Genomic DNA, 22,811 nt, shown 5'->3' on the forward strand with positions numbered 1-22,811 from the left:
AAGGATGCTGTCTTTCTACCCCTGCAGCGTCTGTGCCATTATCATACCCTGGAATTACCCACTGATGATGCTGGCGTGGAAGAGCGCGGCATGCTTGGCAGCAGGCAATACCTTAGTGCTCAAGCCAGCGCAGGTGAGATGCAAAGGGCCGGGGGCAGGATCTCCTTCTCACCTATCCACTTGAAAACAGAGACACACATTTATAAACGTTATGTCTTTAAAAACAAACAAGCTTGTATATTATTATATTTTTGAAGATATCATAGGCACCTTTTCATATTAAATGTTCTTTTTTTAATAGCTGCCTAATGCACCCCATAGATATCCCACAATTTAAATTTCCATGACAAGGGAAGCAAGCATAGGATGCTCTAGTGAAATCCACTGCATTTCTACAAGCCAATTCAATTCTTGCAAAGTGCCAAATGCCCAATAATTGGCATTTTGACAATGAAACATCAAAAGAAAAAGTATTATATAGGCATTCAAATTTTAATTATTAAAAGTATTTTAAAGATAGGGAAGATGAGGGAAAAGGATACAAAAGAATGTACATAATTGTGGCAACTATGTAAGAATATGTACACGTGGATAGTAAGGAAATAATAATTACTAATAAAAATAATTCCAATGATAGAGTTCTCAAGAAAATTTTTTAAAGTTACAGGAGCTTTTCAGAAAAAGCATATGTTGGCCAACTTTATACCTGACTGAGTATTGACTGTATACAGTGAACATTCATACACATTCTAAGGTGCACACATCCTGGAGAAAACTTGTTCTCTAATCTAGAAGAGTTACATTACCTGTCACCTCTCCTATATTTCTTCTTTTAGAACTTAAGAAATTACAGTTTCATTTGTTATTGCTACTTAGTCATACTGACCAGAGGCATCTTGTTTTACTTGACAGAAAAACTTTCATTTTAAAAAATAATTATACATTAAAAAATTTCTAAATAAAAATGTACAGAGAGGTGGATGGTAAAAAAAATCTCCCTCCTACTCTTAATTCCCCAGCCAGCCAATTTACCTCCCCAGGGGCAACTGATGTTATTAATTATTATTTATTAGTTTCTTTGGTAATTCCAGAGATACTCTATGCATACACAAATATATGTATATGCAAACAATTTATATATATAATATGCAATAAAAATACAATATGCAATAAATATATATATATTAACCCATTAAAAAATCACAGAGAGGGGAGAGGGGGATACGGGAAATTGCCAATCAATAAGTATAAAGTTTCAATTATGCAAGAATAAGTTCTAGAGATCTGCTGTGTATCGTTTTGCCTGCAGTTAACAGTATTATATCATACACTTAAAATTTGGTAAGAGGGTAAATGTTGTGTTAAGTGTTTTTACAACACAATGTCATAGTAGCATTCTATACTTACTTAGCAAAAGGAAAAAAATCTTCCTTTTTTATTAAACAATTTCCATTATGTAAATAAACGATATCCTATAATATTCCCTTGTATAGCTAAACCATATTTTATTTAACCAATCCCTAATTAATGGATATTTAGATTTTCTTGCTCTTTTGCTATTATAAACAATGCTGTAGTTAATACCCTTGTAAATATGACATCATGCACATATGCATGTGTATTTAAAGGAAATGTTTCTAATAGCACCATCACTTAGTTAGAAGACACATATATTTGTGAGACGCCTGGGTGGCCCAGTCAGCTGGGTATCTGATTCTTGACTTCTGCTCAGATCATGATTTCAGGGTCGTGAGACTGAGCCCCACCATGGAGTTTGCTTAAGATTTTTTTCTCCCTTTCCCTGTCTTCCCCCTGCTCACACATTCTTACCTCTTTCTCTTTCTCTAAAAGGAAGGAAAAGGTGTTGGCGGGTGGGGGAGGGGGAGTTCCTGTGTGGCATAGTCAGTTGGGCGATGACTCTTGGTTTCAGCTTAGGTCATGATCTCAGGGTCCTGAAATCAAGCCCATGTCCTGCTCTGCATTCTGCAGGAGTCTGCTTGTCCCTCACCCTCCCCTTCCCCACCTCCCCTGTCTGTCCGCCTCCCCCCACCCCGGCACGTATGTGCTCTTTCTCTCTCAAATAAATAAGTCTTTAAAAGATAGATAGCTAGATAAATAAATAGATATTGACAAATCCTTCCATGGCAATGGTACCAATTCAGCAGCTTTCTATAGAAGTGCCGTTTCCGCATTAAATAGCAGGAAGCCGGTAGAGTGAAGAGAAGAGGCAGATAACCTAGCCTTGGGGTGCTCAACCTGGCCACACATTAGAATCATCTGCAGTTCTTATTTAAAAATACTGGTATCTCTTGGCAGAGACACTGATGTAATTAGAATCATCTGCAGTTCTTATTTAAAAATACTGGTATCTCTTGGCAGAGACACTGATGTAATTGGTCTAGGTTAGAGCCCAGGCATTGGTATTGCTTGAAAGCTTCACATTTGTTTCTAAGACAGAGTTGAGAATCACTAAATGATACCCAATGAGAGTGCTAAGCATTGAAGAACTCCAGTGATTATATATTACGTTCAAAAATTAAGAATACTTATTGAAGGCGTACTAGTTGCCAAGCATCTATCAGTGACGAAGACACACATAGTTTCTGTCACCACATGCAATTTAAAATGAAGAGTTTAGGGTGCCTTGGTGGCTCAGTCAGTTAAGTGTCTGCCTTCGGCTCAGGTCCTGATTTCAGGGTCCTGGGATGGAGCCCCACATCAGGCTCCCTGCTCAGCAGGGAGTCTGCTTCTTCCTCTGCCTCTTCTCCTCCCCCGTGCTTGTGCACGCTGTGTGTGTGTGTGTGTGTGTGTGTCAAATAAATAAATAAAATATTTTAAAATACATAAAAAAGTAAAACTGACAGTTTAATGATGATACTTTTTTTAAAAGATTTTTATTTATTTATTTGACAGATCACAAGTAGGGAGAGAGGCAGGCAGAGAGAGAGAGAGGAGGAAGCAGGCTCCCCACTGAGCAGAGAGCCCAACCCAGGGCTCGATCCCAGGACCCTGGGATCATGACCCGAGCCAAAGGGAGAGGCTTTAACCCAGGCGCCCTGATGATACTTTTAATCCTGGAAAGGCCCAAAGCTGTTATTGTTCTATTGTAGATATCTTTTAACTTTGTTGCATAATATTACGTGATGATGGTATGCATCCATTTCCCATACGAAGTCCTCATGTGACTGTCCGAAAGTCTGAATCAGGAAGCTCTTTCCCGTGGCCTAGACTGGTCCAGGTCTGATGGGTTCTGACCACTTCATCAAACCTAATAATAACATTAGCAATGACCTACTCTTGGCCACAACACTGCTAATTGCTTTCCCAGATATCATTTAAAGCAATAGTCCTGTTGGGAGAACTAAGTGGCCAAATGGAAGAAAACCAATAGAAATGAAAAGGGCTGAGATAAAAATGAAACCATTTGTTTTATTGTATTTATTAATGATATAAAAACATTTTTTGTCCTTACTTGAAAAGAACTATCATTAATTCAGGGTAGTTAGTTTTCAAGTGTTTTTCTGATCATGATTTCGTATCAAGGCATAATAATATACACTTTGCACTAGGATCATCTGTAACAGTAGTAGATATAAAACCACTGTGTTGGATATCTTTTTGATAACTTCAAGTGTTTGAGGCCAATTTTTCATCAAGTCTAACTAGACTGCCATTTTGAAAATCTCACAATGTGACTGCAGTAGACCTGTTACCAGAAGCGGGGGGAAGTGTTAGTCTTGCCTCTTTCTTTCTGTTTGCTTGTTGCCTTGGAAGTATTATTTTTATTACGCAGTTTCCATAGAGATTCTTTTTCAGCCACCTGTCCATTTAATGAAGGCTGGGTTAGTAAAAGTAACAATATAGTCTGCAGATCTACGTAACCAGGCCTATAAACTTCAACACATGGCAATATCCTGACAGCAAATGAGCAAGTGAAGAAACCACTGTTGTTCCCTTGGCCTTGTGAGCTCCTGTTCTGCCCCAGGACATCCCTTTATGACCCATGACCTTCTGCCCTTCATGCAGACGGAGTGAGAGCATCCTTAGCCAGCCACATAATAAATGTCATGTTTGACTTGTTGCATATCTTTGTCAGTTAAAATATGTATGTAGAAGTTCCACTGTTCTCTTTCCACACCTCCACGGAACTTCTTGCACATCCCATTTATTGAAACCACACTGAAAAAGTGCTAACTTAAGACTTAATCAGCATTGGTTTTTTAACAGTGTGAAAATATGACTTTCATTTTGCTTCTGAGTTACGCATCACCGTAATGGATGTTAAAAGTGAGATTGTATTATGCCGTCTTTGTTAAGAAGGGAGGGAAAATAAGAAGATATATATATGCTCATTTGAGCAAAAGAAACAGGAAAGAGACACTGTAGACTAATGAAGCTGATTATCCCTCATAGTCTATGGGGAGATGGGGTACAAGAGATAGAGATAAAGAAGGCAGAGAACACCACTTCTCTGAATGTACGTTTTGTACATTCCTCACTCTTTTTTTTTAAAATTTTTTAAAATATTTTATTTATTTATTTGAGAGAGAGGAGGTGAGAGAGAGCATGAGTGAGGAGAAGGTCAGAGGGAGAAGCAGACTCCCCATGAAGCTGGGAGCCCGATGCAGGACTCGATCCCGGGACTCCAGGATCATGACCTGAGTCGAAAGCAGTCATCCAACCAACTGAGCCACCCAGGCGTCCCACATTCCTCACTCTTGAAAGCATGTTTCCCATACTCACCAATGACAACAAACAAAAGAAACAGAATCAACACAGATGGGGCAAAACCCCTAAAGTTGAATGCAAATAAAACCAAATTAAGCCATATTTCAAATGAATATAATGATCCCATTGAAGAAAGCAAGGAAACATTAATCCAAGTAACTTCTTTTTTTAATTTTTTAAATATTTTATTTATTTATTCGACAGAGAGACCACAAGTAGGCAGAGAGGCAGGCAGAGAGAGAGGAAGAGAAGCAGGCCACCTGCCGAGCAGAGAGCCCGATGCGGGGCTCGATCCCAGGACCCTGGGATCACGACCCGAGCTGAAGGCAGAGGCTTCACCCCACTGAGCCACCCAGGTGCCCCAATCCAAGTAACTTTTGACAGACATTTGGACTGAATGCTCTCAGACTAAAGGCAAAAGTGCTGCAAATAAGTATTGGACTCTAGTTAGTAGCTTCCTCTTCATAAGGACATGGCTTAATAATTCCTAAATTATTTTCTATACATTTCTGAATTGAGCAAATCAGTGAATGTTCTGTGGATATTGAAAGCCATGTTTCTCACTGTTGGGGAAGAGAGTTACAGCCATGAAAAAGAGAAAAGATTGTTGAATGAACTCTAAGATATTGGATTGCAGTATTTGACAACTCATGGGTGTTAATATATTTAGACAGCTGGATAAAGAAATGGATATAAGTATACGTGGGTATACATGATAGGTAGGAAGATAGATAGACAGACAGATAGACAGATGTATGGGTGTGTAAGCACATGTACAACTATTCCCCAGCTCTGTCTCCTGAGAGCAGAAGCAACATTTCAGTAGTGTCCAGATCTTGGTTTCTAAAACTCCAAAATTTTTGTTACTCACAATCATTTTGACACCAAATGTCTGGGGTTCTTTCCCGCATTCCAACCTATTCTCTAACTCTCTGGACACCAACGAGGTGTCCTACAATTCAAGTCAGTTGTGACACTAACTGACCAGAGCTTTACAAACCCCACAGGTAAACGGCTTAGTCAGTCTCACAAGACTGCCTCCACTGCCGATGCAGATTGTGAGCCCTGGGCCTCCTGTACTTCTGACCGATGGCTGTAAATCAGACATTTCTATGACCCCCTCCTCAGGTGGGATTTGCTAGAATGGCTCACAGAACTCAGGAAAGTACCTTATTTACTATGACTCTATTAGAAAGGATCCAAATCAACAGTCAGGTGAAAAGGTACATAGGATGAAGTCTGGAAGGACCGTGAACATAGGAGCCCAGTCCGTGTGGAGTTCAGGTGCCCCAACCTCCCCTAACATGGGTGCCTTAGCCATCTGAAGCTCTCTGAACCCGATGGGCTAGGCGTCCTTAAGGAAGCTTAATTACACAGGCAAGATTGATTAAATCATTGCCCTTGATAATTGAACTCAACCTCCAGCTACTCCCAATTCCTCAGGGTCAAGCTGAAAAATTCCAACCTTCTCACCATGGCCGGGTCTTTCTGGTGACCAGAGTCCATCCTGAAACTACCTCAGAGCCCCCAGCTCCCAGTCCCATCATAAGTATATAAAAGACACTTTTTACATGAGAGGTTCCAAGTGTTTTAGAAACTGTGTGCCAGGAACCAGAGACAAAGACCAAATATGTATTTCCCATTATATCATAATTGTTAAATATCATTCTTCACTGAAAGAAATCTAGGTTCCTTGAAGAAAGAGCTGGAACAGGAAAAATACAAGATGTGCTCGGAACATCTTATTAAGGCAAAATGCATGTAAATGCTCAAAGAATGATAGGGACAGGTTAGAAAGATATAACAGCTATCCGAAAGGGTCTTCCATCAGCCTAATCTGGAACACTTGGAACACCACAGAAGTAACAATAGTAAAACATTATAACCTATTGAATAAAGTAAGAATCCACGAGTTCTCATGGATTAATTAGTTAATTAACTGAAGAGAAGGGAAAGCTCTTAGGAAAACCAACTAAGGCACGTGGAAGGAATGATAGAAAATCACCATCTGGCAGCCTTCCTCATAATAATTGATTCAGGAAGAATTAGCAATGTATTCTAACGCTAGGGGATAGAAGCTGAAGGAGTAATGGGACATTTAAATAATTTTGAGGTATCTGCCTACAAAATATTAATTGATTACAAAGCATAAAAGAGTAACTCACGGTGATGAAACCTGGTCACCCCCCCCTTTTCCAAATGATCAAAATTAATATTTCCCAATATTGGGGCTATTTGATAGCATGTGTTCTGAGAGGGTGCCCTGAGGGACTCAGCATCGCTCCTGGGGTGTTCTTGCCAAAGTGTTATTAAATTAAATCATGAGAAACTAATTCATGAGGAATTAAATTAAACCATGAGGAATTAAATCATGAGGAAACAGCAGACAAATCCAGACAAAGGAACGTTGTCCAAAATTATTAGCCTGTGCTTATCTAGAATGTCAGTGTCATGAACAAAACATAAAAGAAAACTCAGAAGGAGTTTTGTTCATGACAGAAGAAAACTCAGATAAATGATAAAAGAAAACTCAGATTGAAGGAGACTACAGACATGATAATGCAATGTATGAGCTTGGATTTCCTTTTTCTGTAATGCACATTATTGAGACAGTTGGTAAAAATGGAATGTCCATAAATTAGGTTTTGTAATGTGTTGTTAATTTCCTGATTTTGGTCGTTGTATGTGGTTACATCATACAAGAAACTGTTTGTTTTTAGAAAATGCACCCAAAATTATTTACAGGTAACGGGGCATATCTGTATCTTACTCTTACACAGTTCAGAGAAAGACAAAGAGGTAAGAGAACAAAGCAAATGTAACAAGACGTTAACATGTGAGAAATCTGGGCGGCGGATATATAAGAATTCTTCGTACTATTTTTGCAACTTTGCTGTAAGCCTGAAATTATGACCGAATAAAAGAAAAATTAAAATGAACTGTAGTGCGAGCAGAAGGGAAAAGCAGGGTACTGATCTAAAGGACAAGACAGGGTCTGAAGAAGGTAATTGTGGGCTGCTTCTGCTCAGGTCACACCCTTGACTGCTTTGAAGTTTGCTGAGCTCTCTGTGAAAGCAGGCTTTCCGAAGGGGGTAATCAACATCATTCCAGGCTCAGGTAAGCCATCTAAGGACCCACTTGGCTGCAACTAATGAGTGGTATAGGAAAAGCTGAGTAGCTATTTTCCCACTGGAATCTTGTCCTGACTTATAACTAGTTATAAAAACTTGAAGTTAAGTTATTAAAGCTAAATACAGTTCACCAAAGTTAACTTAAGGATAAATGTATTTGCCATGTGCTAAAAATCTTAAAGTAGAAGTATAATGATGGGTGAGTAGGGTAAGAGGAGCAGAAATTATACAACATTTTAAAACTACCATAACGAGGCCTGTTACAACTCTTTTAAATTACTCTGGAAGATGAAAAACCAAGATTTACCCATCTTTTGGGGGGCTGATAATTGCATGGAGGACATCATCTAGACTTTTGTCAAGTTTGTAATTAATAGAGAAAATGCAAAACTCAGAAAATTTGGAAATCCATTTCAGTGAATTCAAAGCCACTCATACCATAAAGGCTTGTGTAATGTTTTAATTCGTGTTTTCTTCCCTAATTCTGCAGGTGGCATAGCAGGGCAACGCCTTTCTGAACATCCTGATATCCGTAAACTTGGTTTTACTGGGTCCACTGCTATTGGCAAACAGATCATGAAGAGGTATTGGTTTTAATGTGTTGATTTGCTACAGATCCTAGTAACCTCAGTTTTCGTTGTGTTTTTTGCTTTCTTATACAGAGTGTGTTTGGAGGGAGAAAGCCCACATCTGATTTAGAAGAAAAATCTACTTATCACTGCTGGGTGTTGAACTATTATCATATAATAAAATATTTCCAAAGCATAAAGCCCATAATCAGTAAAAACCAGAGCCATATTAGAATTCTACCCCATTGGTAGCTATAACAATGCAGCACAAAATAATTTTCTGTACTAAAGCTGTGGCCCAGAGTGGTTTTGGAACATAAGTAAGAAACCAAGATATAAATGACAAAAATGAATTATTTATAAAATGAATTCCTAAAAAGCAGTAACATTCTTTTTTTTTAAATTGCTGACACTCTAAATGTCCAAAATAAGGCAGTGGTTAAAGCATGCCTGTGTAGTGGAGTGCTGTGTAATCATGGTCATGGAGAATTTATAGTAACACTGAAAAATGTTGTTAAAATGTAAATAGAAAGAAAAATAAGGCACACAGTTTTATATATTGAGTGATCCCAACCATGTTGAGTAAGGCAAAGGCCATGGTTGGACACATCAGAAATAAGCATGTTGAAATGGTAAAACAAAAAAACAAAAAACAAGGAGCATTGAAACATGGATAGAATTCTGTGATTTTTCTTTCTTCTTTCTGAATTTTTGGGGTTATTTTTTAATGTTTTCAGTATCAATGCTTTTGCGAGTAGGGGGAAATAAATAAGATGCTTCTAAAAATTGATACTTTGTTTCCCTAATGCTCCAGGAATCTGGTGAGAGGTTAAATTCCTTGCCAGGCCTTATGTAACCAAAATTCTTACACCTCAAGAATCCGAATTTGCCTAGGAGGATCTCTATTTATTCGTCCACAGAATTAAAAAGAAAAAAAATTTATGATGGAAAATTTCTAATACACACCAAGCACACAGTATAGTGTCATGAACTGCCAGGTGCTCATCACCAAGCTTCCCCAGCTCTCACCATTCTACCACTCCTGTTTTGTCTTTGAATACGTTTCTTAATATTTCTGAGGTTCAGTTGTGTTTTGTACCCTTAGTGGTAATTTGTAGCTAAAAAGGTGAGACAGAGGATGCTCATTTCATTTCCCATTTATTTTTTCCAGCTGTGCTGTGAGCAACTTAAAGAAAGTTTCCCTTGAACTTGGTGGCAAATCCCCACTTATAATATTCAATGACTGTGAGCTTGACAAGGCCGTGAGAATGGTAAGAGGGGGTCAGATCCCATCAAATAGATGCCTACTGCTAAACGTGTGTCATCTCCCTTTTTATCAGAAATCTCAACATGATGGGGCGCCTGGGTGGTTCAGTGGGTGAAGCCTCTGCCTTCAGCTCAGGTCATGATCTCAGGGTCCTGGGATCTAGCATTGCATTGGGTTCTCTGCTCAGCAGAGAGCCTGCTTCCCCCTATCTCTCTGCCTGCCTCTCTACCTACTTGTGATCTCTCTCTCTGTGTCAAATAAATAAATAAATAAAATATTTTTTAAAGAGTTTATACAAAATCTTTTTATAAAAGATAAAAGATTTTATAAGATTTAAAAGATTAAAGATTTTATACTTTTATCTTTGGATAAAAGATTTTTATACAAAATCTTTAAAAAAAGATTTTATACAAACAAAACAAAACAAAATCTTTAAAAAAAAGATTTTATTTATTTATTTGATAGAGAGAGAGAGAGATCACAAATAGGCTGAGAAGCAGGCAGAGGGGGAGGAGGGAAGCAAGCCCCCTGCTGAGCAGGGAGCTTGATGTGGGGCTCCATCCCAGGACTCTGGGATCATGACCTGAGCCAAAGGCAGAGTCTTAACACACTGAGCCACCCAGGTGCCCCATAAATAAAATCTTCAAAAACAAAAAAATCTCAACGTGAGATTTGATTTTGTTTGGTCATAAATAGAAACTATTCTCTTGATGCTTAAATTTGGGACTGCCCAAAGCACTTAATTTTAAAAGGAGTATCTTTACAATTTGGATCATTAAGGTGTTTTTAAAACTTGAGGGGCAGGAGACTCTTTCTAAACATTCATAATTTATACAAACTGATGTGAAGATTTTAAAAGCAAAATTTGGTATACATATATTACATTTAAATGTATAGAACAATGCAGATTTTCTTACAACACAAAATTTGTCCTCAGTGGTGTGTCCTTATGATCACCCACTTTTTTTTAAGTGCTCCTGGACCAAAAAGGGTAAAAGAGAAACAAAATCCCTAAAAATATGCTAAGTCAAAACTCTAAGTGTCTCTAAGCAGTTCTCCTCACTAGCTATAGGCCACGGCATTGCCTCTTTCTATGATTTCTCTGTTTGTCTGCTGTCTTCCAAAAACATCTAATTCTCGGGGTGTGCAACATTAATATTTTCTCTTCTGCTGCTGAAGGGCATGGGGGCAGTATTTTTCAACAAAGGAGAGAATTGCATTGCCGCCGGGCGGTTGTTTGTGGAAGAATCCATCCACGATGAATTTGTGACAAGAGTGGTAAGACATCTTCACATTGGCTCTAGGAGTTGTACAGAAACTGTTTTTCCCTGAAAAGGATTTCTGGCATTATTGATGAATTTCTAAGTGTGATATTAGTACTGTGGTATATAGATAAATTTTAAACAACATAGTCCTTATCTTTTAGAGCTACTTTCTGACATAGTTCCAGAAGAAATTATATTATGTCTAGGCTTTGCTTCAAAATAACCCAGGAGGGGAGGAAGTAAGCGGGGGAGTAAATTGGCCATGAGTGGTAGTTTTTGAGCTGGGTGATAAGTACATGGCGTTTCACTATATCATCTACTTCTTTATGTATTCATAATTTTTCATAGTAAAAAGGTATAGGTCTCTACAAACAAAACAAAACAAAAAAACCTTAAGAGCTTTCATTACCTATACCTTGCTCTGCATTTTTAGTAAATTTTATCCTTGATACTTACGGGAGATATACTCCTAGATTTTTGTAAATTCCTAAATTGACTCAGAGAGATATACCACTAGATCCTTGCAAATCCTCAGTGCATAGTTACTAGGACAGAATATCATTTCCTCCGCTAACATTATACAGATAGATACATAGGTAGATAATATACATACACACACATCCATACCTACCCCCTATAGATTGGTCATGATTCTATAAACATGAGACCAAAATCCATTTATATAACTATTAAGATAAATTCTGTGGCTAATACAAACTAAACTATAATAAACTATGTCATTATTATGGTAACAGTAATCAGGAATTTGTTTATGTTAGAAAAACCAGCACCCAGCTTCTTTTTTTAAGAGTCAGTTTCCCCTCCCAATGCCAAGAAGCAAAGACATTCTTTCTTTGTGAGAATGGAAAACACAGAAGACATATGGAGGGGCAGATGGTGGGCAGTGTCTCCCTCTAGAACATCCCCCTACTTCAGTTTTGTGCTTCAATAAAATACATGTTACAGGGCTCTGACAACTTCAGTGTGTGGACATTTCAAACGCTGAGATCTGAAATGTCAAGAGCCGACCTTATCAGTCCATTAGTAAACATGTTTTGCACACATGCAATTGATATTCATTCACTCATTCAGCAGCTCTGTCTTGAGCATTTACTGGGGGAATTCTTGCCCCACCCAAATTCAAATTCATGGCCCTGCTGGTTTTGGTAACTCTCATTCTTTCTCCTTATTAGAGTTGGACTTAACATTAGAAAATGCACAGGTAGATTAAGATAAGTGAGGGGCACAGGGACAACCACAGAGAGATGTCAGCGATGAACACTGCACAATAAAGATCGAAACATCCTAGCAGTTCTGCTGGCTGCCATGAACATTTCACAAGAGCAGGTTGCTACATCAGGGGAGAGAAAAGAGGATAACCATGTGGCCATTTTAGTAATTCTTCTGCCCTAAAGAGTACAAGGGTGCTGTATTAACAAATCTTCCAGAACCTCAGGTTTGCTATTTTAATGGATTAACACTCAGGATAATTTGAATGTAACATCCGTACTCTACAGTCTGTTAGAACTCAGTGGTTAACAGCATGGGCTTTCAAGTCAGGAAGACTCTACTGTCTTTAGTGGTTGTGTGTTAAGTCAGTGAACCTGTCTAAGCCTCAGTTTCTCCACCTATAAGATGAAAGTAATAAATACCCGCCTCCACTGCTTCTGTGAAGACTAAAAGACAACACATCCTTTGACAGTTTAGTATGACACCCACCACATGGTAGAAGCTAGCCAAGGGTATCTATTACTATTATTAACTGACAATTGTGTTTTGTGAACTGGGTGACAAACAGGTGGAAGAAATTAAAAAGATGAAAATTGGTGATCCACTTGACAGATCTACCGATCACGGGCCCCAAAACCATCAGGCCCATCTGGAGAAACTTCTGCAATACTGTGAAGCTGGTGTGAAAGAGGGGGCCACCTTGGTGTACGGGGGAAGACAAGTACACAGGCCAGGTAAGATCACCTCCAAGCCGGGCACTGGCTTCTGAAGCTGGAATGGATGGTAATGATTTTCACTACAGTTTCATCTTGCCTCAAAAGATTAGCATTTATGTCATGATCACAAGAATTCTTTTTTGGATACTACTTGGCCACTTATATACTGGGTACCTTGGACTTGACAATTTTTCTGAGCCTCAGTTTCCTCCTGTGTAACACGGGATGAGATATGCGCACCTGCTTTACAAGGCTGTGGAAATCAAATCACAAAATGGACATGACAGACCCTTGGCGGTCCAGTAAGCAGGTGTGATGGACAACTGTGTCATTCTCGTGCTGGTGACCTTGACTCCTGGAACTGTGAGATTTAATCTCAGCCAGGGTAGCCTGGGAAGGATTTATTCCTATTGTCTAAAGCCATTATCTGTTGCTGAAATATGTGAAGGTCTCTAGGTCATGATACCCCAGAGGAGGGAAAGACAACAACTTCAAAACCCCTTTCTTCACTTTTGTAGGGGAATTGTACCACAGCACCTTCCTCTGAAAATTGATCATTAGAAGGGGAAACTTTAACATGTACCTGTGTTTCTTGTATGAACTGAATTTCTGGATAAGCTGCATAGCTGATAAAGGAAACTGTTTTTTAACAGAAGAATTCCTGCTAATTAATGTAGAAAAAAAATGATGGAATAGAAAAATCATCATTCTGTACCCCTAATTGAATGAAATGGTTGGTTCAGGCAGTTATCATCAAGGGAGGGCCACAGCGATCAGGAGAGAGGTTGATGGGGACCTGGGAATGTACAAGGTACTGAAGTTTCTCCGCCAAGATCGCTTGCCGGTCTCAAGGAGGAAAACACAGTTTTACAAGGGAGAGGTGAAGTTGTCGCCGCCTGGAACCACACTGGTCAGTTGGAGCAAGAGCAAAAGCAGGACAGCTGGGTATGACATGTCTCCTGAGGGAGACGGCGTGTACCACGCAGCATCACCCCTGCAAGTGTTCTCGCCAAAAATGTTGAACTTGAATCCAATTGTGTCTTAAGGTCAAACTTCCCAATTACAAGACATAAAGGGAATAGAGGAACATATTAAATGTCATCCCAAGAAAACAAACACAAATCTAAACGCAACATATTCTGCAGGACGACTGACTCATTCTGTTAAAAAGCGGCATGAAAAATGAGGGGTGAAATGTTCTAACAGGTGAATGCAATGTGTAAAATTTACTGGAAGCCTGAATCAACCAAATCCATTCAGAAAAAATACTTTCAAGAAAAAAGTTGAAATATAAATCATGAAGAAGGAATTAGCACCCATTTTGTTAGATGTGATAACGTTATGGTAGGCAAGAAAATGCCTTATTTTTTTTTTTAAAGATTTGTCCTGAAGTACCTGGAGGTGAAAGTTATAAACTCTGGAATTGGCTTTCAATTATTTCAGCAAGGAAAAAGAATGAATCAAATGTAGCAAAATATGAGTAGATATTTATTGTATAATTCATGATACTACTTTCTCTACATTGACATGTGTTTGAAATTTTTGTAATAAATAGCTAAAAAAAAAAAAAAAACCCAAGAACCTAGGAATGCTAATACCAGAGAGGAAAAGGAAAGTCTGCTTGGTTTTATGGACCCAGAAGGGAAGGGGAAAAAATTATGAAGTAATTAAATGAGAGAGCTATTAATTAAAAATTAATTACCCTATAATTGATGATCTTTTCTATTCTTCAAATAGGCTTTTTTATGGAACCAACTGTTTTCACAGATGTGGAAGACCACATGTATCTTGCCAAAGAGGAATCATTTGGGCCTATTATGGTCATTTCTAAATTCCAGAATGGGTATGTTCTTCAGGCACAATTTAACAGGTTTAAACTAGATAAGTGTTTTTTTTTTCTTCTGTCATTGTCCTATATACAGACCATGAAATCAATGAACATGTAATGCTCAATTATATAACAATAATTGACTCAAATAATTAGAAGAGAAGGCCAGCCAATGTAAATTGTTATATATTCTTGCTTCTTAGCTGAAATTAATAGCTGACAGTATGGGATTTTAACTGACTAAATTAAGTTTTTGTATAACCAATACTTGAAATGTCTCTCAAACAAGATAAATAACTAAGAAAAACAGAACTAGTTTTTACATTTACATTCCTAGGGAAGGCAACTTCTGTGAAATGTGGTTTTCCCAAGGAAAGAGTGTTGCCTTCATAGGGATTATGCCCCCAAGACCTAAAACTCAACTTTTTATTAAATGTCCACAATCACCATATAATCAACTATCAGTGATGGTCCATTATAGTGCAGGAAACTTTCCAAAATGTTTAGCATGTCAGAGAGAGGCATATGGTACCTGAGCTCATATAAGAATATTTAGTACAATAGACATGGTATGCTGGGCAAATTCCTCAGAATTCTGGCTTGAATTATCCTTCAACCAATGAGAAGGTGGAAAAAACCGGAACACAGAGTTCAGAGGACTTCTTCATCTTTGATAGGCATATTGTAGGACATATTTGGGGATGCCCCATTAATCTTCTTTTCCAAAAATGTCTCCCCATAGGATAGTCTTTGTGTTAAACATGCAGATTTTAGAAGGCATGTTTGGGGGATATCAACTGAGATAACTTTGAGGAGTTTACCAGCTAGTGGGGGAGACAGACAAGGAGATGGGCAATTAACCACAGAGGACCAGAGGCAGCCACGGTGGGAAGAGTCTGCCCAGCACGCCACCTGACTACCTCTGTGGGCCAACCTGACCCTTGGTTTCTGTATTTGAGAAGTTTGGTGATTAATAGCATCTATCCTTTGGTGTCATTCTAAGAATTACATAAGTTATATCTGTTAATAGTGCTATTGCCATTGCTATGTTCATTATTCTCCTCCATCTCTTAGAAGTAGGCAAGGTGTCCTGGAAAGCTGTGTCATCTCAATAGTCCCCAACAAGTAATGACATGAAGGCATCTTTCCTATAGTCAATAAATATTTGGGTCCCTACACGCAATGCATCAAGAAGCGTGAGAGTTTTAGCAGAGCCTCAATTCACTCTAGGTTCAGTTCCAAATTTCCTGTACGAGCTTCAAATTATGTATAGTCTACTTGGAACATCCCTTCAGAGGCCACCACGTTGAAGCCTGCACTGTCTGTCTCTCAGATTAATTTTCCTCCCATCTGGGGACAGATCCTTTTTCTTTGCCAGAGCGCCAGATGAAACACTTGGCTTGCATTCACCAGCCATGCTGTAGAACATTCATGGAGTTTTAAACATTAGAATGACACTCATAAAGATGAGATACTCATACCATGACAGACACGTTGGAACCAGACCCAACCGAGAGATGAATGGGGTCAGGTCTCCACTTACTCACGAGTGCACACATATGGAGTCAAAAGGCAGGGAAATCATGATTGAAGGGATAATTTGTATTTCCTTTTATTGAATTGTATCAATTGAATTCACTCTCACAGGATGATCTAACGCCATGGTATAAAGAAGAAGAGATCGCCCCTGCCCTCAGGGCCCTACCACAAATACACAGAGTTAAAGCAAAATACTGATTATGGTTGACTTTTATTGAGCATTATACTGTGTTCCAGGCACTATTAGCTCATTTAATCATGACAACAAGAAAGGTCCTTTTCTTATTACTGCTATGTTTTGCAATAAACAAAGGCTCGTGGAGGTGAAGCTGTTTGCCCCAGGTCACCCAAGCAGCCTGGCTGCAGAGCCCTCTCACTGAGCCACTATATCCTACTGCCTCCCCCGTGGCACTGGTGGGAGCTGAGAAGGCGTCAGGGCAAGGGACTGAATGAATGGGCCTGGGAACTGTGTGCAAAATCTGGAGGGACGGAGGGGAAGAGGGGGTGCTCTGAGAATACATCTAGAAGTGGGACTCAAGGCAGAGAGGAGGAGGTGAGAAGTCATAAAGGAGAACCAAGAAGAAAATGGAAAAGATGACTTCAGATCAGATTTTAAAAGGAGTTGCATGATATACATGAAAAATATAATATTGAGCTATAGGGGCTCATTGGGAGTTTCTTTTGGTGTAAGACTGGAATATTTCATTCATAAATATTTAAGCGATTAGCAGTAGCATTTTTCTGTTTCTGGCATTCCGGGGGGAGATGTTAGAACCTAAAATGCGAGTGACTTGTTTGCATTCAGTGAAGTTTGATCTTCCTGAAAATATCTTGTAGGGACATCGATGGAGTGTTGCAGCGAGCGAACAATACGGAGTACGGTCTGGCCTCAGGGGTTTTTACAAGAGACATAAGTAAAGCCATGTATGTGAGCGAAAAACTAGAAGCGGGAACTGTTTTTGTTAACACGTACAACAAGACGGATGTGGCAGCCCCTTTCGGGGGAGTGAAACAGTCTGGCTTTGGGAAAGACTTAGGTATGCTCTGCTTTTCTCTCCATGCTCCCTTTGTTTGCCTGTCACAGGGCAGTCTGTTTGATGTTTCCTGCAAAACTCTTGTCTTGTTTGGAAGGACATATCCTGAACGGGAGTTGGATTTGAGTTTATATGGGTACTAACTGTGTCTTAATGTCAAACATTTTTAGGTAATATACATACAGAAAAGTACCCAAATTGCGTGGAAAAGTGTTTTTCAAAGAACAAGGTTAATGCTGAAAGGAAAAAGAAACACTGGCAATATGTCTTAGCTAAAGTATGCTCGGTTTTCTTACCTGACATTCAGCAGGCCCTTCATTTAGCTCTTGTGGGACTAAGTGAAACCAACAAAGGGAATTCAGTGGAGGACGATACGCAGCTAGTTCCAAGAAGAAATCCTGTTATAAGCTGCCTGGCAGTCTTTCAGAATCAATACTACAATTGGCAAGGGTATCTGGAAGTCTGGGATTTAGAGTTGCAGAAAGTCCAAAAGATAATTCTTTGTAGGCAATGACCCCATCACATTTCAAGTAACAACTTACTTTGAACACTAAGTATGGATTAGATCTTCTGCTAACTGCTTTACCTGTAATAACACAAGCAATCCTCACAATAGCCCTGGGAAGGGAAGTGTTATTATTATCCTTATTTAATAACTGGGGAAACTGGGGCTCAGAGAGGTTGAGTAACTTGCCCAAAGTTACACAGCCGGCCACTGTTTGGAAAGAGAGTTCCAAGCCAGGCAGACTGGCTGCCAAGCCCATGTTCCGACTCCCCACAGTCTGGTGTGTTGTTTCAAAAAATGGAAATGTTCCTAATTTACTGATTTATTAGTCCACTAATAGAAGTTTGGTTAATATGGGGTATTTTTACATTTTCTCTTTCCTGGTGACTTATGGTAATATATTTGCCACAATAAAAGTAGCTCTCATTTTAAATTCCATTGAGTTGAAGGTAAATGGTGTTTATTATAAAATAATAGAATTTACCCAAATAGTTTCTTTCTTTCCCAATTTTAAACTCCCTACGCCCAGGGGTCCCCAGCCTTAGCCACACACTGGAGTCACCTGGGAACTTTAAAAAATACAAAGATACTGATTCAGTTGGTCCAGGGTGTGACCTGGGATCGGGAGTTTTAAAAGCTTCCCAAGGCAATCCTTCATTAAGGTTAAGAACCCTTGTTTTAGCTCAACTTCCAAGATCATATGTTCATTACTTGTCTTTGTGCTATTCATACCCCTTCCCTGCCATAGAGATCAATGATTTTTTTAAAAAAGATTTTATTTATTCACTTGACAGAGTGAGAGAGCAGGAACACAAGTGGGGGGAGTGAGAGAGGGAGAAGAAGGCTTCCCATCAAATGAGCAGCCCTATGTGGGGCTCGATCCCAGAACCCTGGGATCATGACCTGAGCAGACTCAACAACTAAGCCACCCAGGCACCCCAGAAATCAATGATTTGTATGAGCTCTAAGTAGAATTGAAACAGAAAGGCAAACCTACTTATTTTCTAGCCTGGCTATACTCTATACTATATAAATCAGGAAAACTGTATTATCTTTAAATAACATTACACCAAAGGACCTCAAACTTTCTTCTGCTCAGTTCTGCTCCATTTAATATAATCTGAAGGACAGTGTGTTGGTCACTTCCATTTAGCCTAAATGGGGAAAGAATAGAGAGGAGGAGTAGGTCATCAGGCGGGGAAATAAGGGAGCAAGTTTTCTGGTGGGGACTGACCGAGTCAGCACTGTTCCTCCAAAGACTTGATCAGTGGCCTAAGACCTTACTTACTCCTCGGAGTGTGGTCCATGGACCACGAGCACCCCATCATTGGGGGATGGGCACAAATGTAGAATCTTGGGGCCTTCACTGGGTTTAATCAGAAACTGCCACTTCACAAGGTAACTCACATGAACTTTACAGTTTGGGAAGCCCTGGCTTCGGCCACATTCTAGTCGCTTAGTGACCGATACACCTACATCTGTGTCCAAAGTCTGGTGACATCACACCCCCTTGCCCATGACCTGCTTTTCTCTTCCCCAGGGGAGGAAGCTCTAAATGAATACCTCAAAACCAAGACAGTGACGCTGGAGTACTAGAGCAGAGCCATCGCCAGAGCCCTTAGCGGACCACAGCCCCTCCTGACCCCTCCATGCGCTTCGGGAGCCCGGGTGTGCTGAGGGAAGAGGTACTGGCCACGAGCTGAAATGCACCCGAGGACCATAAAGAGGGTCAAGGCCACACGTCCAAGCATTTACACCTGTGCCTGAATATTTTCTGATACACCTTTTATATCTGAAACCAATTTGTTGTTGTTGGGGTTTGACTCTGTTGTCTGTCCCACGTGTTTCTAAACCATCAGGTGGCTTTTCCTCCCCACCCAGACGCATCTAACCATTGTTGTTCATCTTGGAAAATGTTAATACTGGGCAGTTATAACGCACAAGGTGCATTTGGGGGAAACTGCATCATACTTGCAGGTTTTAACTTCTGAACTCTACCTATGGGGCTATTAAAAAGATTTTCCATAATTTTGCTCTCAAGGAACAGTATATCCTGTAAAGGATGTGAAGTCAATTCCTTTTTTTTTTTTTCATATTTGGAAATAAGATACATCTTTGTGCCTTTTGATGTTCTATTTTTCAACCCACTGTGACAGACAACCAACCCCAAATGGTGCTTCAGTACTTACTAGGTATGGGGTACTCTGTAATGTTCTGAGGAGTAGACAGAATTTAATGACGTCATCTCTGGCCCCACATAGCTTAAATTCTAATAAATAGCTTTTTAAAAGTTAATTTTACAGTATGTTATAGAGGGTAAATAGCCTTTGGAGGCTATTTTTGGAGGTCTTGGTTCATATGTGCCATGTGACTTGGGGAAGCTTCCTCAACTTCTCCTAGCCTCAGTTTCCTTATCTGTCAAATGGGGATAATAATGCCTTCCTCCGGAGCTTTATTTTGAGGAGTCAACACATAATATAAGTAACTTGTATTGTGCTATGTTCATGGCACTCAAGAAAAAAATTAACTTTGTTTCCCCATCACTATTATAAAAATATATTGAGATAAACTAAACTAGATGACCTAATTTCCCTACAGTCTTTTTCAGGAGTCATTGATTTCTGTACTTCGGTGTTCTGACACGGTGCTTAGTGCAGCGGCACTGGAAAATGCCATATAATGAAAAATGGCAATGGTACGAAGAAAAGCATTGCTTTTCTTTCCACGGCTCATTTGTTCTTCATTAAACATCTCGTTTTCCACTTTTCTACCTACTGGATCTGCTGTGTGACCCCTGGTTGGGTGATCTTGGGCAAGTTAGTTACCTCAGAGTCTTGGAATCTATAAATGGGGATAAAGTTCCTGTATCATTATGTGTTGGAAGGACTCAGTGGGTTGATGTGCATAACGCACCTGGCAAGCTGTGTAGACCATAGTCCGCACCCAAGGAATGGGAATTAGTACAGTCCATGCAGGACTCACAAAATTTGCTGTTGTCAGACAAAAACAGTTAGGTGAGTAAATTACCACCATCCCATGTGATGAGAAGGTGAGTTCCTGAATGCCAGGGACATTGGAGGATGGTCTGAGCCATGAACTTCTATTATTCCTCCTTTAAAGTAAAATTTCATGGGGCGTCTAGGTGGCTCAGTGGGTTAAACCTCTGCCTTCGGCTCAGATCATGATCTCAGGGTGCTGGGATCGAGCCCTGCATTGGGCTCTCTGCTCAGCAGGGAGCCTGCTTCCCCCCTCTCTCTGCCTGCCTCTCTGCCTACTTGTGATCTCTCTCTCTGTGTCAAATAAATAAATAAAATCTTAAAAAAAAAAAAAAAGGTAAAGTAAAATTCAGTAAACATTCCTATCTCTGACTTTGAAGAAGCCCTTAGGGAACACTTGGTACTTTGGCTCAAGGTTCCAGAAGCTTATCATAAAGGGAATGTGGGGAACTAATTAACAAACAATAACCAAATCAGAGGCAGAAAACATCCAAAGGGAAGAATACCAGGTGTGATCCCGGAATGATCAATAGAGCATATTTTGCCTGTAAGCATTTTTTAGGAGCTAGGCACAGATGAAATTCTAAATTGGAATGAATATTCGGAGTCCAAATTGACGGTTCATACATGAATTAAATTACAAAGGCCTTATTATAAAGGAACCACTTTTAAATGCAGCATTTTAACTGATTTCATGTGAACTAAAATATCACTTTATGAAATATATTTTTTTAAGATTTCATTTCTTCATGTGACAGAGAGAGAGAGAGCGCACAAGCAGGGGGAAAGGCAGAAAAAGAAAGAGAAGCAGGCTCCCTGCTGTCCCAATGAGGGGCTTGATCCCGGGACCTTGAGCTCATGACCTGAGCTAAAGGCAGACGCTTAACCAGCTGAGCCACCCAGGTGACCCCAAATATTTTAATGATAGATAAAATGGTAAACAAAACCATGTCCATTTCTTCTGGATTAATTTTACCCCCTGCTATGTATTTCAGTAGCAGTGTTTTTCATTTTCTTTGACCATACACCTCTTTGAGAATCTGCTAAAAGCTGTGGAGCCCCTCTGTGCCAATTCTACCCGAATTCCCACACACACACCTAATTCTGCAAGTGTCTTCAAGGGATTTGCAGATCTCCTAAAACCAATGCTTCGAGATGAACAACTCCTTCTGCTGGGTCCATGGTCAAAGGAGTGAGACTGATACAAAGTGAAGGTGAAGCAAAGCTTTATTTCACACCAAGCATCGAGAATCAAACTGACCGGCCAGGGTCATCTCTTGCAAAGAGGCGACCCCTCCCAGCCTCACAGACTAACTTTTATAGAGTAAAGGTCATGTGGTTGAGCCTGGCCACACACATGGCCAACCCAATTACAATTCACCCCATAGTAGCTATTCGAACTAGCCTATCACTCTGGTCAGAATTGGCACCCAAAAGGCAGGGCCCACATTCTTGGGTGGTTAGGGAGGTGCTTTCCTGATTGGATGTCTCCACCTGGCTTGACTCATCCTTGGATTCTGGGCTCTGTTACCTCCCCCTGACCTTACACGTCCTGCTATATGGGCTCTGTTATCAGGGGCTGGTCAGTCATATTTTACTGGTTTCCCAGACTTGTTTCTAAGTTAAGTTCCTTTGGGGGGGGCAGGATCAATCCAAGTTTACTGCATAAACAACAAAATGGCTCGCTCTGGCTAAGTAGGGCCTTACACTTCTTCCATGGTAAGTTCTAAAGTTCCTACTGGCTTGAGTCTTTGTATCTGAGTGCTGATCCGAATCCAAGACTCCACGGAATTCACAAAATGACCTGTGAATTTGAAGTGGAACATAATGACCCACAGTCTACCGGGTGATTTAATTAACACCAGGAATAATTAGGTGATCACTTTTCCGGCTGGCTCAGGTGGTGAAGCATGCAACTCTTGATCTTGGGGTCCTGAGTTCGAGCCCCATGTTGGGTGTAGAGAATACTTAAGAAAAAAATTTTTTTAAAAGATTATCACTGT

The 22,811-nt window shown here is 39.8% G+C and overlaps 1 protein-coding gene across 1 annotated transcript in view; it reads left to right on the top strand.

Annotated features, from left to right (window-relative positions):
• ALDH1L2 (aldehyde dehydrogenase 1 family member L2) overlaps positions 1 to 20,399 on the top strand; it is a 56,453-nt gene extending 36,054 nt beyond the window's left edge. Inside the window, exons 15-23 of the mRNA XM_044226463.1 lie at positions 28 to 133; positions 7,758 to 7,845; positions 8,350 to 8,443; positions 9,600 to 9,699; positions 10,875 to 10,973; positions 12,759 to 12,924; positions 14,644 to 14,749; positions 17,111 to 17,310; positions 19,353 to 20,399. Coding sequence (XP_044082398.1) covers positions 28 to 133; positions 7,758 to 7,845; positions 8,350 to 8,443; positions 9,600 to 9,699; positions 10,875 to 10,973; positions 12,759 to 12,924; positions 14,644 to 14,749; positions 17,111 to 17,310; positions 19,353 to 19,408 — 1,015 coding nt within the window. The 3' untranslated portion in view covers positions 19,409 to 20,399. The remainder of the gene's footprint in view (positions 1 to 27; positions 134 to 7,757; positions 7,846 to 8,349; positions 8,444 to 9,599; positions 9,700 to 10,874; positions 10,974 to 12,758; positions 12,925 to 14,643; positions 14,750 to 17,110; positions 17,311 to 19,352) is intronic.
• Positions 20,400 to 22,811: the final 2,412 nt, after the last annotated feature.

The sequence above is a fragment of the Neovison vison genome, chromosome 12 (genome assembly GCF_020171115.1).
Source record: "Neovison vison isolate M4711 chromosome 12, ASM_NN_V1, whole genome shotgun sequence".
In the NCBI taxonomy this organism is placed as follows: Eukaryota; Metazoa; Chordata; class Mammalia; order Carnivora; family Mustelidae; genus Neogale; species Neogale vison.